This window comes from Notamacropus eugenii, chromosome 5, assembly GCF_028372415.1.
Source record: "Notamacropus eugenii isolate mMacEug1 chromosome 5, mMacEug1.pri_v2, whole genome shotgun sequence".
NCBI classification, from domain to species: domain Eukaryota; kingdom Metazoa; phylum Chordata; class Mammalia; order Diprotodontia; family Macropodidae; genus Notamacropus; species Notamacropus eugenii.
This window is the reverse complement of record NC_092876.1, coordinates 68,959,581-68,975,964: the sequence shown is the minus strand read 5'-3', so window position 1 is coordinate 68,975,964 and position 16,384 is coordinate 68,959,581. Positions and strand designations below refer to the sequence as shown.

At 40.2% G+C, this 16,384-nt stretch overlaps 1 protein-coding gene across 3 annotated transcripts in view; it reads right to left on the bottom strand.

Moving 5' to 3' along the window:
* THEMIS2 (thymocyte selection associated family member 2) overlaps positions 1-16,384 on the bottom strand; it is a 52,509-nt gene that overhangs the window by 20,531 nt on the left and 15,594 nt on the right. For 2 of the 3 annotated variants that reach the window (XM_072609529.1, XM_072609530.1), the window contains exon 1: positions 14,390-14,572. The exons of the other annotated variant lie outside the window; for it this stretch is intronic. In XM_072609529.1, the coding sequence (XP_072465630.1) occupies positions 14,390-14,483 (94 nt within the window). In that variant the 5' untranslated portion in view covers positions 14,484-14,572. Of the gene's footprint in view, positions 1-14,389; positions 14,573-16,384 lie in introns of those variants that run through there. 3 annotated transcript variants of the gene reach the window in all.

The following is a 16,384-nucleotide window of genomic DNA, read 5'->3' as shown; positions in this document are numbered from 1 at the left end:
GTGATGTAAGGCGCCTACACCAGCTGCTCCTCTTAAAATATGCTTTGGGATTAGTTGATTGCACTTCCCCTGTTGTAACTCAGCCATTTAGTTTCATCTTTGTTTTATTTGATGCCTCCCTTTGTCAGCTGTGCTAGCTGCAGATTTCTGTGTGAATGAAGTCTTGTTGTAGGGTACTCATATGCTAAAGGCCTTCCTAATCCACTCAGCCTCCAGCCACTGTTTGCTCTAGAGCCAGGTGCGCTCCGTGCAAAACAAAGAAGGGGATATGTTGGGATTGGAAGCTCAATTCTGTGTGGACGGTCTCGGGCGGGTAAAAGTGGGACTTCTAAATCTTAGAGTCTTACGAGGCCCTCCATGAACAGTGGGGATTCGAGAAGGTTAGACTGAGCTAGCTCGGCTAGCTCGGGTATTTCCGCCTCTCCCCGGGAAATACGTGATGGGTGGAGTCTCCCTGCCCTCGAGGTCGTCCCGGATTGGAGCACACCTAGTTACCTAACAGCACGGTATTGAGATGCAAACTGTGTGGCTGAAGGTTAAGTAGGATTGAGGAAGCCTGAAAGCTCTCTTAGCACGTGTGGAGCCAAAGAGGACAGTAGGCTCCACTTCTTTTCTTTCCTCTCTCCCCTCCCCCTCTCTCCCCGCTTGTACTTCTACTTCCAATCTCTTAAGATCCTAGCCTCCTTAGGAAATCTCCCCCTCTTCCTCCTAAGGAAGATCCCCCTGCACTTATAACCCAGACCCTGAAATAAAGCTCAACCCCTGTTCGACTCTGAAAAAAAAAAAAAAAAGAAAAAAAAAAAGAAATCCAACACACCCAAAACACAAGGTTAAATTAAGACAGAAACTGAAAGCTTCGGTAGTATTAATATAATGAATAAGCGGATGGTTTCTTCAAGGGAGGTAATAGAAACTAACTTCTTGGAAACAATGAAGAAATAGCAGGGCCAGAAATAGTTCATAGTAGCACACGCCTTTCATATAAGCTCAGGAATTACTGGTAGCAAAGCATGCTACTATATAATATTATGATATGATGAAAATACTCATGACCCCTCTACTTACAGAACCACTACATGTTTTGATACTTTATATACTCACAGTTTGTATCACAAAAAATAATCTATAAACATACAAAAAATAATAATAAATTGGATGAGGAACAAAAAAAACGTTTGTTCGGAAGTCCCAGGGGTACAAAGAGCAACTTATTATTGATTTGGTAAATCATGAAACAAGATGCCCAAAAGTTCCATAATGTGTAGGTAGCCTTTGTTAATTGTCACAAAGCTTTTAACTCAGTTCTGTCCTGAAAATATACAAAATACACAAAATAAGTTTAATGAGAATACTATTTGATATTCATGCAGAAAACTGGTCTCTACTTAAAAACACATTACCAACACAATAGTTTTATAAAATCTGTCCTTTTTCAGGAAGACAGTTTGTTCTAGGCTTAAATCTATTATCATCTCTCCCAAGTATAATTATGACTTCCAAATTAAAGAGGGACTTGAAACCCAAAGGCTCTTATTAATTCATCAATTGATAAATACTGATGATTTCAAACTATATGATTCCACCAAAAGACACATTAGATGACTCTTTCATCTTGTGGAGTCTTTACCCAACAATAATAAAATGTCATTTGAAATTTTAAGTGTAAAATTTTTAACATACGCTATGGAAAGGTAGAGACCAAAGACTTTGAGCTTGAATCTGAACATTACATTGAACAAAGGAGGAAGACAATACCTATAAATATCTTGATCTTCTCTAAGCAATACACATCTGGTAAAAAAAAAAAATGTCAAAGTGATATCTGTGGCTACCTATGTTTAGAGACTTTCTAGCATCCTATGATCAAAGTTGAATGGGAAAAACACATTTGAAACAATAACATCCATTCAATACCAGTCTTCATGTACATTTTTGGAACTATAAAGTGAACCCTAACAGATTTTCAAAATACACAAACTAAAATCAGTACAATATTAACATGGAAAGATGAACACTTCCTCATCAAAAAGGAGGAACATGACTGATACAAATCCTCCCTTACCCACCTCCACCAACTCTTCATCACTGGACTCCTTACTATTTCTCTCACAACAAACTCCATCTCTCACTTTTGGGTATTTTCACTGGCTTTATCAGATGCCTGGAGCTCTCTCGCTCCTCATGTTCACAAACAAACCTTCACTATCCTAACATCCCTTTAAACTATAATCCTATATCTCTCCTCCCTTTAAGAGTCAAATTCTTAGAAAAAGCTGTCTACATTCAACACTTCCATTTTCTTACATCCCACTCACTTTCCAACCTCTGACCCTTTGACTTCCTACTCCATCTCTTGACTGAAATGGTTCTTTTCTTTCTGAAAAATAGATTTTCATTTCTTTCTTTTGTTTTTACATCAACTAGACTTCCCCCTGTGTTCGTTTCCCTTCCTCTTACCCATGGGCCATCTCTTATAACAATACTTTTAAAAGGAAGAAAAAAATTTAGCAAGACTGGTCAGCAAATCCACAACCCCCCCCAAAAAAATCTGCCATTATACACTCATGAGCCCTGAACTTTTCTGAGATCTTCCTATTTCTTCTTCTTTGAGTCGTTTTTCTCTCTAATTTCATGATATGAAGTTTCAATTCTTCTGTGATAGTTCTATTTAATGGTTGTAATTATTTTGTATGTTGTTTTCCTGACTTTGCTTACTTCACTTTGTATCAAAATGTTGACTATGCACCAGACACTGTGTTAAGTACTTAGAATACAAATATAAGAAGAAAGATAGTCCCTACCCTCTTTCAAGGAGCTTATATGTTAATGGAAGAAGAAAACACATAAAAAGAAACTGAAAATCAAGGTGGGGAGTACCAGTGTAGGGGTTTGGTAGAAAAAAATCTATAGGGTTGGGAAGCAAGTACAGTAGAACCTTGGTTTATGAGTAACCTGGTTTATGTATCCTTTGCTGGACAAGGAAAAATTTTTCACAAAATTTGTCTTGCAGGATGAACAGATTTGCAGTACAAACGTCATGTTTGGACTTGAACAGCTCATGAAGGAAAGATGTTCAACTAGGGAAGTGTTTTTTTTTTTAATTTTTGCTTTAATGACTTTTTTAAAGTACAATTCCAAATCAAAGCAGCTATCTTTTAAAAGTTCCACCACCACCCCTTAAAAAAATATCAAAAACAAGTGTTGTTAGATAGATTCCTAGTCAGAAGCAAACATAAAGAAAAAATCATTGAGTCAAAACATGAAAGTTATTCTAAAAAATGAAAAATAAGTGAAGGCAGTAGTGTTATTCTTACATTTAGTGAAGGTAGCATAAGAGAGAATACTCCCTATGTTGAAATCCCCTGTGTTCTCATAGAAGGAGATTCTCCTTCCAAGCAATAATCCTTCCTCCTCCTCCTTCAGCTTCTCATCTCCCTCATGCCAGTCACGACTCTTCTCAAAGGTAAAGTGCAGGTTAATTTATTTTATTTTCAGTTTATGTTGTATACTAATCATTGGAATTGTACTTCAGGCACATTAGGGACAAAAAACTCACTTAAAATTATAAATAATTATTTTTATATGAATATTTTGGGGGATGTGGTACTGATGATCTGACTTTATTACCTATAGGAAAATCTGCTTTGCAATACAAACAAATCACATGACCAACAGAATCTCAGAACAAATTAAATTCGTAAACCGAGGTTCTTCTGTATATAGAAAGGAATGAAGACATGGCTGGCCAGGTCACTTTCCTTAAAATTCAGGTTGTAAGAGGTATCAAATCACAGTGAGAGGCCTCAGGGATGAAGCACGAGAAGTCCCGGGGTGGAGGATAAGCAGGCTTCTGTAGTATGGTAGAGTAAAACTGTACCACATGAAGGAGCTCAGTGATATGGCAACCTGTTTAATCATTCCCCTAATGGATGGCATCTACTTTGTTTGAAACTGCTCATTTCAAAGTTACCAATGTTCACTTAATTGCCAGATCCAATGGACTTTTCTCATAATTCATTCTTCTTGATCTTTCTAGAGTATTTGACCCTGTGGACCACCTTCTCTTCCTGGTTAGATTCTCTCCCCTTGTTTTGTCATGATCACCATCCATGGCCCACCAGTGGCATGCCCCTAGGTTCAGTCCTGGGTTCTTTTTTCTTCTCTAAATACATACTCTCTCAGTGATTTCATCAGCTCCCATGGGTTCTAATATCATCACTATACAAATGACTCTGAAAACTTTATATTCAACCTTCATCTCTTCCCTGAGCTACAATCTCCCATCATCAGCTACTTGTGAAACATCTCTTCCTGTGTGTACCATAGATATCTTGTTAGATGGTTAACTGGACCCTTTTCCATTCAATCAGTATTAATCAGTTTGATATGATTCTGTAGGGATAATGATTATAAGTTCTGTATATTAGGCTTCAGAGGTGTGAACTGAAGATTGTAAGATCACTTGCTTAATCATAGGAAGCTAGCTAGAGGACCTCCATCTTGTTTTTCCTTGTTATGGTGGCCAAGCCCAGCATAGCAGAGGTGACTCAATTACATGGAAAGCCCCCCTGCCCCCAGCTATTTCTGTTGCCCCTCTGTCCCTTGTCATCTCTCTCTTGCCCAACAAGGGAAGATGACCATTAGCACTTGGCCAATGAGTCACCCTAGTTACTGGCCTGAGGGCTGCCTTTCTACCATTCATCCAGATAGATGTTTTGACATCAGCCTGGACCATAGGTGTGCTCATCTGCCTGGTAGGACCTCCTGAAAGAGTAAGATAGGTTTGTTAAGATCTTCTCACTAGCCTGTTTGTTCACCAGCAGGATTGAGTGTAGACCCACTGAGAGGGTCAAGGGCAAAGTCTATCAACCAATGAGATTCTGTATTTTTGATTTGCTTCACCTCTATTGTTGGGGTATCAAGCAGTATAAAACTAAGGCCCTGAAGGGAGGGGGCATCGCAGAGAATGAGGAAGATCTGAGGTTCACTTCATTAGAGGGGGTCATGCACCCTTTAATAAAGTGCCATTGGCTCAGAGCTCCGCCTCAGTGGTTTTTCTTGTAGATTAGGCAATATTAGAATTTCCACAAGGTGTTCAAAATGGAACTCATCATTTCCCCTCTCCGCTAAACCCATCTCACTTTTAAACTTCCCTATTTCCTTACAAGGTACCACTATCCTCTCAGTCCAGGTCTGCAACCTGGTGTCACCATCCTCAACTCTTCATTCTCTCTCACTCCTCACATTCTATCAATTACCAAGTTTGGTCAATTCTACTTGGACAACATCTCATTCTATCCTTTTCTTGCCAGTCTAGTTCAGGCCTTCATCACCACTGGAATGGACTATTGCAATAGCCTCCTAATTGGACTCCCTGCCTCAATTCATTCTCAGTCAGTTAGTGAATAAGTATTTACTAAGTGTCAATCATGTTCCAGACACTATGATGTGCACTGGGGAAACAAAGAAAGGTGAAAGACAGTCCCTGCACTCAAGAAGCTCACAGTCTGATGGGGGAAACAACAAGCAAACAATTATGTACAAACAAGCTATATACAAGATGCACAGGGAATTATTAAAAGAGGGAAGGCACTAAAATTAATGAGCATTAGGAAAAGCTTTTTGTGGAAGATGGGATTTTTAGTTGGGACGTAAGGGAAGCCAGGGAAACTGGGAGACAGCAGTGAGGAGGGAGAACAGTCCAGAATGCCCAGAGCCGAGAGATGCAATAGCTTGTTCAAAGAACAGCCAGAAAGTGAGTGCCACTAGACTGAAGAGGATATGCTGGGAGTGTGATGTGTAAGAAGACAGGAAAGGCAGGGAGGGACTAGGTTATGAAAGGCTCTGAATGTCAAATAAAGCATTTGGTATTTGACCCTGGAGGCACTGGGATGCCACTAGAATTTATTGAGTAGGGGAATGACATGATTGAAACTGTGTTTTGGAAATTTACTTTGGTGCTTGGGTGAGGCAGGCAGAACCACCAGCAAGCAGGTGACTGCAATAGTCTAGGTGTGAAGTGATGAGGGTTTGCACCAGAATGATGGCAGAGGAGAGAAGGGGTCATATTTGAGAGATGTTGCAAAGCTGAAATCAACAGACTTCGGCAATGGATTGGATATGATATATTTTCCTTCCTAATATGTCCTCCACATAAATGCCAAAGTGATGTGGTGTGTGTGTGTGTGTGTGTGTGTGTGTGTGTGTGTGTGTGTGTAAGGAGGGATGGAGGAAGAGAGAGAATGGGGAGAGAAAGAGAAGAGAGAGAGAAAGGGGAAGGAGATGGAGAGAGGGAAAAGAAGAGAGAGAAGGAGAGGGGATGAGAAAGAGAGACTGAGAGATAGAAAAAGATAGAGAGATTTAAATAAATTTATTTGAGGAAGAAAGAGAATATCTGAACACCAAGTGCAGCCTAATCTACATGAGTCTAGCAGTATGTCACCATAACTGATCTGTAACAACTAAGCAGATCATTTTCTTTTTTTGTTTGTTTTAGTTTTCAGCATTCACTTTTATAAGATATTGATTACTAAATTTCTCTCCCTCCCTCCCCTCCCCTCTCCAAGGTGGTATGCAATCTGATATAGGCTATACATATACAATAATATTAAACATATTTCCACATTAGTCATGTTAAGCAGATAGTTTTAAAAAGAAACTTCATATTGAACAGAGAAATTTAGATTCCTTTAAAATGAGGGAGTTGGACTCAGTGGCCTCTGACGTTCCTTCCCACTCTAGGCTTAGGACCTCAAGAAGCTATCTGACCTGAACTTCATACTATGCATAATAACCAGAATGCAATAAGGAAAAGATGATATCAAATACTTATTAAGAGAATATTTGTGGCAAGTTACCAGTTACAATATGAACATTTTAAGACTTTTTTATAAACAAAAAAAACTACATATTTATTTCAAGCATTTCAGATAAATACAACTTTGTACAGTTTTACTCACTCTATATCTACTGAAGGAGTTACTTTTAAAGCGCTCCTGGATGGGATGCTACTTATTAAGTGGTTTGGATGATAAACTTCTGAGCCTGGTTGTGGTACATATCACGGCTTAGATCGTAGAATCAGACACTGTGTTCTGTATACCTTGCTAAGACCTACGTGGTTTTCAAATATACATGTCCTAATTCATGGTAACATTTATTTTAAAAGATATAGCCCACTTTAAAGAGCCTAGACATCATTATATACAAAGCAGATTCTCAATTCTGATTTCAAAGTATGTGGTCCAAGAAGGGTGACATTTTGCCAATTCAATTGCCAATCTGTGCCAGTGGCTACTTTACAACACAAGTGATATAGCAGCATTTGTTTTTTTTTCCTTTTCTGAAAACTTCTAAATGTGTTCTAGAATGGTCACAGTTACAACAAAAATTCCTGGCTATCCTTGGGTCCTTCCATGTGATAGTTATAAAGGCTACCAAATTGAGCATTACTAATTAATTGCCAATAATTACTAATTAATTGAATTACCAACAAAAAATTCACTCTGCTGTACATATTGAACTTCTAGGAAGGTTAATAGTTCTTGACTTGGGGGCCTGGCTATAAATGACAATATTTGCCTTCACCACCCTCTCTGTTCAATTTTGGGTCCAAGGATTTCAACAGCAAGTCAGAAAACATAGGAAAACAGTCTCTTGTCTTTGCTGAGACAAAGTAGCTATTGACATCATTTTTCTGCCAAAATAATAGTTGTTTTTCAAATCAGATTTTATTATTCTCATATGCCATGGATCAATTTTAATGACCAAGGCCACCAATTCTGGGTTTCTGATTCCTCATTAATACTTATACCAGTCTCATAAGATGTTAAAATTCTGGTAATTTATAATATATTCCCAGAGGACTCCGTGAACTCCACAGTTGTATTCAGGTAGCTAGATGGCTCAGTAGATAGAATTCTGGGGCTGGAGTCAGGAAGACCAGAGTTCAAATGCGACCTCAGATGCTAGCTATATGACTGAGCAAGTTACTTAATATCTGTTTGCCTTAATCCACTGGAAAAGGAAAGAGCAAATAACTCCATTAACTTTGCCAAGAAAACTCCCTGGACGTTATTGGCATTATGGTCCATGGGGTCATAGAGTTAGAAATGACTGAACAAGAAAGACATCTAGCATCTTGCCTTGTATCGTTTGCCCTCCTATACACCTAACTTCTCATTTTCCTGAGCCCTCATGCTCTCTTCCAAAGTAATATTGCTTCAGCACCGGACGTGTCACTCCCCTGCAAGGAAGATTCACCAGCTCTTTCTTGCCTTTAGGATAAAATACAAACTCATCTGTTCATCATTTAAAACCTTCACAAGCTGGCTCCAGTTGACCTTTCCAGGCTTATTACACGGATCAATCTTTCATGCACTCTACTTTCCAACAAAACCAGCCTCTTTGCAGTTCTCTAGACAGATTATTTCATCTCCTATTTCATCTCTGTACCTTTGCACAGGCTGGCCCTATGCCCAAAACTTCCTTCTCACTTCCACCTTGAAGACCCCCCTAGCTTTCTTCAAAGCTCAGCTCGGTTACCACCTTCTACATGAGGTCTTTATGGATAATCATCTCTACCTGAGCTAGTAATCCTCAATTCAACCAAGAACCTAAAAATTACTTTGTATTTACCTTGCATATATTTTATCTACTTGTTTCTCCCAAGCTCCCTAAGGGCACAGACAATTTCATTTTTGTTTCATAGGATCATAAATTTGTAGCACAATGCCTAGGTCAAAATAGGCCTTAATATATTCTTGTTGAATGAATGAAGTCTTTCCTGATCCAGCGATTAGGCTGCCTCTTAATTTTTCTATATGTTGTACCCTCCCTGTAAAAGTATCCAAGAGCGTAGGGCTATTTTGTTTTCGTCTTACATCTCCAGTACCCAGCACAGTGTTTGAACATAGCAGATGATTTATAAATATTTGCTGATAACAGACATATATGTATATACATATATATAACATTTCATTTTATTTAAACATATACATACATACATACATATATGTTTAAATAAAACTAAATCTATATAAGTAGTCAAAGGATATGAACACACAATTCTCAAAAAAATTGCAAACAATTAACAACCATATGAAAGAATGCTCCAAATCCTGAATAATGAAAAAAATGCAAATAAAAAACCCTGAGGTTTCACCTTATACCCAACAAGTTGGCAAAGATATTAGAAGACAGAAATGGTCAGCGTTGGAGTCGTTGTGGGGAGACTGGAAAATTACTGCTTAGTTGGTAGCACTGTGATTTAGCACAAACATTTTGGAAAGCAATATGGAATTATGAAAATAATAACTAAATTGTCCATATCCTTCCACTTGGAGAGTCCACTACGAGGCATATATTCCATGAAGTCATTAATAAAAAGAAAGCTTCCATCTGTGCCAACATGATATCAACAGGTCTAGCTAACACTTATATAGCTCCTATTATGCGCCAAGCATTGTGCTAAGCAATCTCCAAATATTATCTCATTTGATCTTCACAACAACAACCCTGAGAGGTATTATCTCCATTTTACAGTTGAAGAAACAAACAGAGGTTAAATGGCCTCCCCAGAGTCATACAGCTTGTGAGGTAGAATTTGGACTCAAATCTTTCTGACTCCAGACCCAGTGCTCTCTCCTCTGTACCATCTACCTGCCTCTAAAGATATGCTGCAAAATGTTTGCGGTACATGGATGTAAAGGAATGTTACTGTAAGAGAAGCCTGGGAAAAGCTAGATGAACTGATACAGGGGAAGTAAAGAGCCAAGAAAACAATCTACACAATGACCAAAATAATGTCAATGGAAAAGACAATCACAAACCAAAAATGTCAAAAGTGGATATTGCAAAATTGCAAAGATCAAGCGATTTGATCCCAAACCCTCCCATCTTCTCCAGTAGATTGCATCATCTACTCAATCATCGTCACCCCGCCACATTATCAAATCTTATCCTATCAACTGGTTCCTTACCTTCAAACATGCCCAAGTCTCCCCTACCCTTAAAAAAAAAATCTTAACTGGAGCTATCAAGTTATCCTCCTCTCCTTCTTTCTCAGCCAGAAGAGAATTGGGAAGAGATCACCAAATGCACCCCTTTGCAGAGACTGGAGGTTCACACATGTTTTCCATTGCATATATTTTCAGATTTTTTCATTTTATTGATCAATTATGCTGATATTTTTCCCTCTTTTTCTTTTCTTAAAACTATTTTTATATGAATGACTTTCTGGGAGGCAGAGGAAAAGGGGATACTGAGAAACAATATGGTGATGAAGAAAAACAAAGGACATTTTTAAAAAACTGATTTAAAACAACAACAAAGAGCATTTGATAACTTTGGAGAGAGGAGTTTCAGGTGAGTGATAGAAGATGGAAGCCAGATTGCAAAGGGTTGAAGAGTGGGAAAATAGGAAGTAGAACCATAGTATATAGTATATAGCATATAACATATAGTATATAGAAGTATAGGCAGCTTTTTCAAAAAGTTTGGTTGAGAAAGGGAGGAGAGGATGATAGCTTGATAGCTCCAGTTAAGATTTTTTTTTTAAGGATGGGGGAGACTTGGGCATGTTTGAAGGTAAGGAACCAGTTGATCGGATAAGATTTGATAATGTGAGGGGTGGCAATGACTCAGTTGATGATGCGGTCTACTGGAAAAAATGGGAGGGGTTGGAATCAAGTGCACATGTAAAGGGGTTGGCCTTGCGGAGAAGGACCATCTCTGTCAGATGGAACAGACAGATGGAAAGGAGGAGAGTGTGGGAGATGATGTCAAGGGGTTTCGAGATAAAGAGAATCAGAGAAAAGGGAGGTTCTACTGAATGCCCTCAATTTTTTTTTCAGTAAAGTAAGACAATGTTCTTTGCTCAGAGACTGGGGAAGGGAAGGATTGGAGAGCTTTTATTATCAATAACAATTATTGCAAAAAATAAATGTTAAATTTGAATTACTTGATACACCTGAGCTGCAATTCATACCCAGGTCCTCTCTCAATCCAATACTCCTTCTGTTATACTTCCCTCTCTCCTAAAAAAAAGAAGAAAAGGCCTCTAGTACTCAGTATTTATCCCATATTTGCATCAGCTAGATCTGACCCTGGTTTACTTCTTAGCTTCTGTGGTCAAGTATACTGACACTGGTATTTCATCATAGACCTTACTGAAGATAAGTTTCATGACAGTAGAGACTCTGTCTTATTTAAACTTCTATCTTTCTCAGCCTCAAGGCAATGAGTGCTTTACATCAGTTACTGTTTTCTGAATGAACGAAAGGGTTTTCCAGTGGATGAACATATGAATCTAGGGAGAAAGGAATGTGATCATCAAGATATGGAAGACTGTAGGCAACTTGCAAGGTGGGTAGAGCAGGCCAGGAGGTGATCTGAAAAGTGTGTGAAACCAGGAGACATCTTGTTGAGATCCTAAGTGAACAGAAAGAACTCGGGGTATGGGTTCTCTAGCCTGGGAAGGCTGAAGCACCAATACCAACATTTGGCTGAAGCAACCAACACCAATAAAAAAAAGAAGACAACCTTTGAAGAAATTGGCCTTAGTTCCCTTTTTCCCTTCTCCCTCAGGTCTGTGACTGGTGGCTTGACCCCTGCCCTACCTTGAAGTTTGTTCTTCTCTTGTTTCCCACAAACCTCTAACCTTCTGTACAGTATATCCCTCAGTGTGTCCTTCCTAGCCACCTAAAACCCTCTGCCAGTCCCCAGTATGCAATACTCTTCAGAATTACACAGGGGGTCAACTTTTCTTTGTAAAGTCCTGGGTGGGCTTCTCTCAAGATAACTGGGGTACTGGCTCCTCTCCCTGGTTTTTGGGGGGTTTTTTGGTATTTAAATTTATTTATTTAAGTTTTCAACATTCATTTCCACAAAATTTTGGGTTCCAAATTTTCTCCCCACTTCTCCCCTCCCCCTACCCCGAAACACCGAGCATTCTAATTACCCCTATCACCAATCTGTCCTCCCTTCTAACATCCCTCCCTTCCCTTATCCCCATATAAGTTGTTCCTAAAACTTTGAGTTCCAGCTTCTCTTCATCCCTCCCTCCCCACCCATTCCCTTTGGGAAGGCAAGCAATTCAATATAGGCCATACCTGTGTAGTGTTGCAAATGACTTCCATAATAGTCGTGTTGTGTAAGACTAACTATATTTCCCTCCATACTATCCTGCCCCCCATTGCTTCTGTTCTCTCTTTTGATCCTGTCCCTCCCCAAGAGTGCTAACTTCAAATTGCTCCCTCCTCCCACTGCCCTCCCTTCCATTATCCCCCTCACCCTGCTTATCCCCTTCTCCCCCACTATCCTGTATTGTAAGATAGGTTTTCACACCAAAATGAGTGTGCATTTTATTCCTTCCTTTAGTCGAATGTGATGAGAGTAAGCTTCATGTTTTTTCTCTCACCTCCCCCTTTTTCCCTCCACTGAAAAGTCTTTTACTTGCCTCTTTTATGAGAGATAATTTGCCCCATTCCATTTCTCCCTTTCTCCTCCCAATATATTCCTCTCCCTGTTTTAAGCCCTTGGTCTGGGGGGACAGAGAGCAAAGTTTTTCGTGGAAGACCAGCTCAAGGAACAGAAGTCAGGGAACTGAGGTTGGTTGGCCAAATGCTTCTCTATTCATTTCTCACTTCTTCCTCTCCCAGTCATTCTAAAACGCCAGGTTCTTTCTTGAAGCTATTAAGCATACAACTTAGAAAGCACTTTCCTCACAATAATCCTTTAAGGTAGGTAGTGCAAGATATCTCCCCAATTTACATAAGAGAAAACCAAGGTCTTGAGAGTTATTTGCTCTGGAAAAGAAGGAAACAAGCATTTATTTATTAAGTGCCTCTGTGTTAAGTGCTTTACGGATATCTTGATTGTCTCAAGAGCCCTGGTGGCTGGGTGCTATAATCATCCCCATTTTACTGTTGAGGAAACTGCAGATCTGAACTCAGCTCTATCTGATTTCCAGCCTACCGTCCCACTTTGGCTGCCTCTAGCACAACCGTGGTGTTGTAGGAATCTAACAGAAACCCCAACAGCTACTTCTAGGGAATCTCACGGCCCATCTCAGTAAACCTGCACCTGCCCACAAATCCCCTCTGCAATGTTTCTGACTCAGCATTGGCCTGAAAAGTCAAGAGTCAAGCCCCTCACTTCCTGAACGGATGAATGAATGCATTAAGTTCTGATCATTTTCAAGGCATAGGTCCAAGCTCTGCGCATGCAAATGCAAGAGTAATTCAACCCTTGCTCTCAAGAATTCTAATGTGGGGAGACCCCATAAATAAAAACACTGAGTTTCTGATCTTTCGGAGATATACTGAGAGATAATGTACTACCTTTGAACACAACTAGTGAGAGTCTGAGGCTGTATTTGAACTCGTACCTTCCTGACTCCAGGCCCAATGTTCTATCCACTGAGCCTTCTAGCTGGTTCCAGTGAATCAACTAAGGGCCATGTCCAGTCATCCTGGTCTATATCTCACCACTGGACCCAGATGGCTCTGGAGAAGAAAGTGAGGCTGGCGACTTTACACAGCCCTGCCTCACTTTAATCCAATTCACTTGCAAATTATGGATTCACCTCCTTGATGTCACGATTCTCTTTGAGAATGAAGGACGAACAAACAATCTTTGGAGAAACCCAAATCCAAGATTCTAGAATGTCAGAGCTAGAAGAGACTTACTAGATCAACCATCGAAATCCCTTGATTTTACAGATAGGGAGTCTGAGCAGGATGGAGCTTAAGCAGCTTGCCTAGGGTCACTCGGTGACCAGAGCTGGACGTACAGTGGATCACTCTTGTTTCTGTCACTCAGGCTTCAGATCTAGAGAATATCTCTTTTTATACCCTCAGCCTCTTGCCCAATTATTGACCAAACTCAGCAAATTCTTCTTCTTCCACTCTTACTCTCCACACTCACGCCCATGACCACCAATCCCTTAACCTCTTAATTCTCTCCCAGGCCATCTCCCCTGCACTAGCCATTCTCTCCTCTTCTCTTCATCTCATCCTTGGGGAACCAGTTCAACTCTACACTGTCCTCCTCTCTTGAATCCCTAACCCCTTATTATAGTGCCCTCCTCTCCCCACACACACCCCCAACTCCCTCCCCCAACCAAGTGGCTCAACATAAGGAAAAATTTGCTATGAGTACTTCACAATGGACCTGATTCCAATCTGGAGAATTTTGAGGGACGCTGCCCTCTGAGGAAGGTAGGGTACCCTCATCCAGCTCGGTACCACTCTCTACTGAGAACTGCCTGCTCAGGAGGTGAGGAAGCCAGGGTCCTCCTCTCTATGGAACTAAGGACGATCCCTTGGGTGAGTAATAAACATACTCATGAAGCAGAGGCCCCACACCAGCTCTGGGTTGTCACACTTACTCTGAAAATACACCCCGGAGCATATCTTCAGGATTCGGGGGAGGGAGGCTAGGTCCAGGGAACAGATATAATCCTGGAGAGCCACAGGCTTCATGGTCCTGAAACTCTGGTCCCTCTATCAGTCAGCAACTGTTCCAGTTGAGTTTTTGGGAGTGTATCTCCTATATCTGCTTCTCTTTTTTCTTCAACCACACTAGACTGCTGTTGTCCCAAGCCCCAGAGAAGGCATATCCTGGGAGGGGCCTGCCTTAATTTGGAGGGACTTCTTTTAGCCCTCTCATGTACACACCCACATCTTCCTTCCCCTAGAATGATCACTAGTCCTCCCCCTAAGCCCAGTTAGTCATTATAAACAGCTTTTCTTGGGTATTAGGGAAACATTCAGAGGTACTCTAACCACATAGAAGAACATGGCCTTCACCTTGGGAGACAGAGAAACACTGTCTACAGACCAGGGGTGGGGAATCTGAGACCTCAAGGCTACAAGTGGCCCTCTAGATCCTTAAGTGTGCCCCTTTGACTGAATCCAAAAGGACTTGAGGACCTAGAGGGGCCCTTGTAGCCTTAAGGACTCAGGTTCCCTACCCCAGGATTTGGTTGGTTGGTTGCTGTCCTCCATGTGACATCATTATGCTAGAGTCAAGTTCAATGTGTGTGACTGTGGCTCAGAATGCTTTACCACAGGTCAGGCCCAAATAGCTCCTGTGAACATTTGGGGTGTATACTCTAAATGTGTGTATCCTGCATTTCTTTTGAGCTGTTTCAATTCTGCTTTGCTCACAGAACACAGCACCTTCTCTGATGTGGGCACACCATGCTGAGAGGTCCAGTGTCTCCCATGTCACACAATCAATTCCAAAGTTCTTAAGAGAGACCTTGAGAGTGTCCTTGTATCACTTACATCACTGGGGAGTAGTTAGTTTGATGGAAATCTCTCAGGAGTTCCCCAGATGATGGGGGAAAACAATTCCCCTACCTCAGGGACCTTCTATCCTGATGGAAGAGATGGTCTACACTTGAAGAAGGAGGGACTACGCTCATACATTTGATCTCAGATAGTAAGGATGAGAAAAGGAAGGAAAGGCAGAAAATACAAGTAATATATTAAGCTCTACAAGAATGAATGAATGTGTTTATTAAGTTCTGACCATTTGCAAGGCACTGGGCTAAGTGCTGGGCAAACAAACAGGAGAGTAATGCAGCTCCTGTTCACAAGAAACTCATATTCTGGAATACTATTGTGCTATAAGAAATGATGAGCATGATGATTTCAGAAAAACCTGGAAAGACTTACATGAACTGATGCAGAGTGAAATGAGCAAAACCAGGAGAACAGTGTACACAGTAACAACAAATTTGTATGATAAACAACTGTGAATAACTTAGCTATTCTGAGCAGTGCAATGATCCAAAACTATCCCAAAGGACTCATGATGAAAAATGCTATCTGTCTTCAGAGAAACAACTGATGTAATTCAAATACAGATGAAATCATACTATATTTTACTTTCTTTTTTATTTTTGTTTGAGTTTTCTTTTACAAAATTACTAATATGGAAATGTTTTTACATGACTGCATGTGTATAACCTATGTCAGATTACTTACTGTCTCAGGGAGGGGGCAGAGGAAGTAGGGAGGAAGGGACAGAATTAGAAACAAAACTTTTTTTAAAATGAATGTCAAAAATTGTTTTCACATGTAATTGGGGAAAAGTAATATTTTTTTTTAAAAGAAGCTCATGTTCTGATGAGGGAGACCACATTAAAAACAAAAACTCAGTGAGTTTCCAATATTATTGAGATACTGAGAGATACTGTCTCTACCTTTGGAGAAACCCCAATCTAGGATTCCAGGATGTCAGAGCTAGAAGGGACTTAATAGATCAATCATCAAAATCCCTTGATTTTACAGATGGGGAGTCTGAGCAGGATGGAGTTTAAGCAGCTTGCTCAGGGTCACTCAGTGAGCAGAGCTGGATATACAGAAAATAGTGG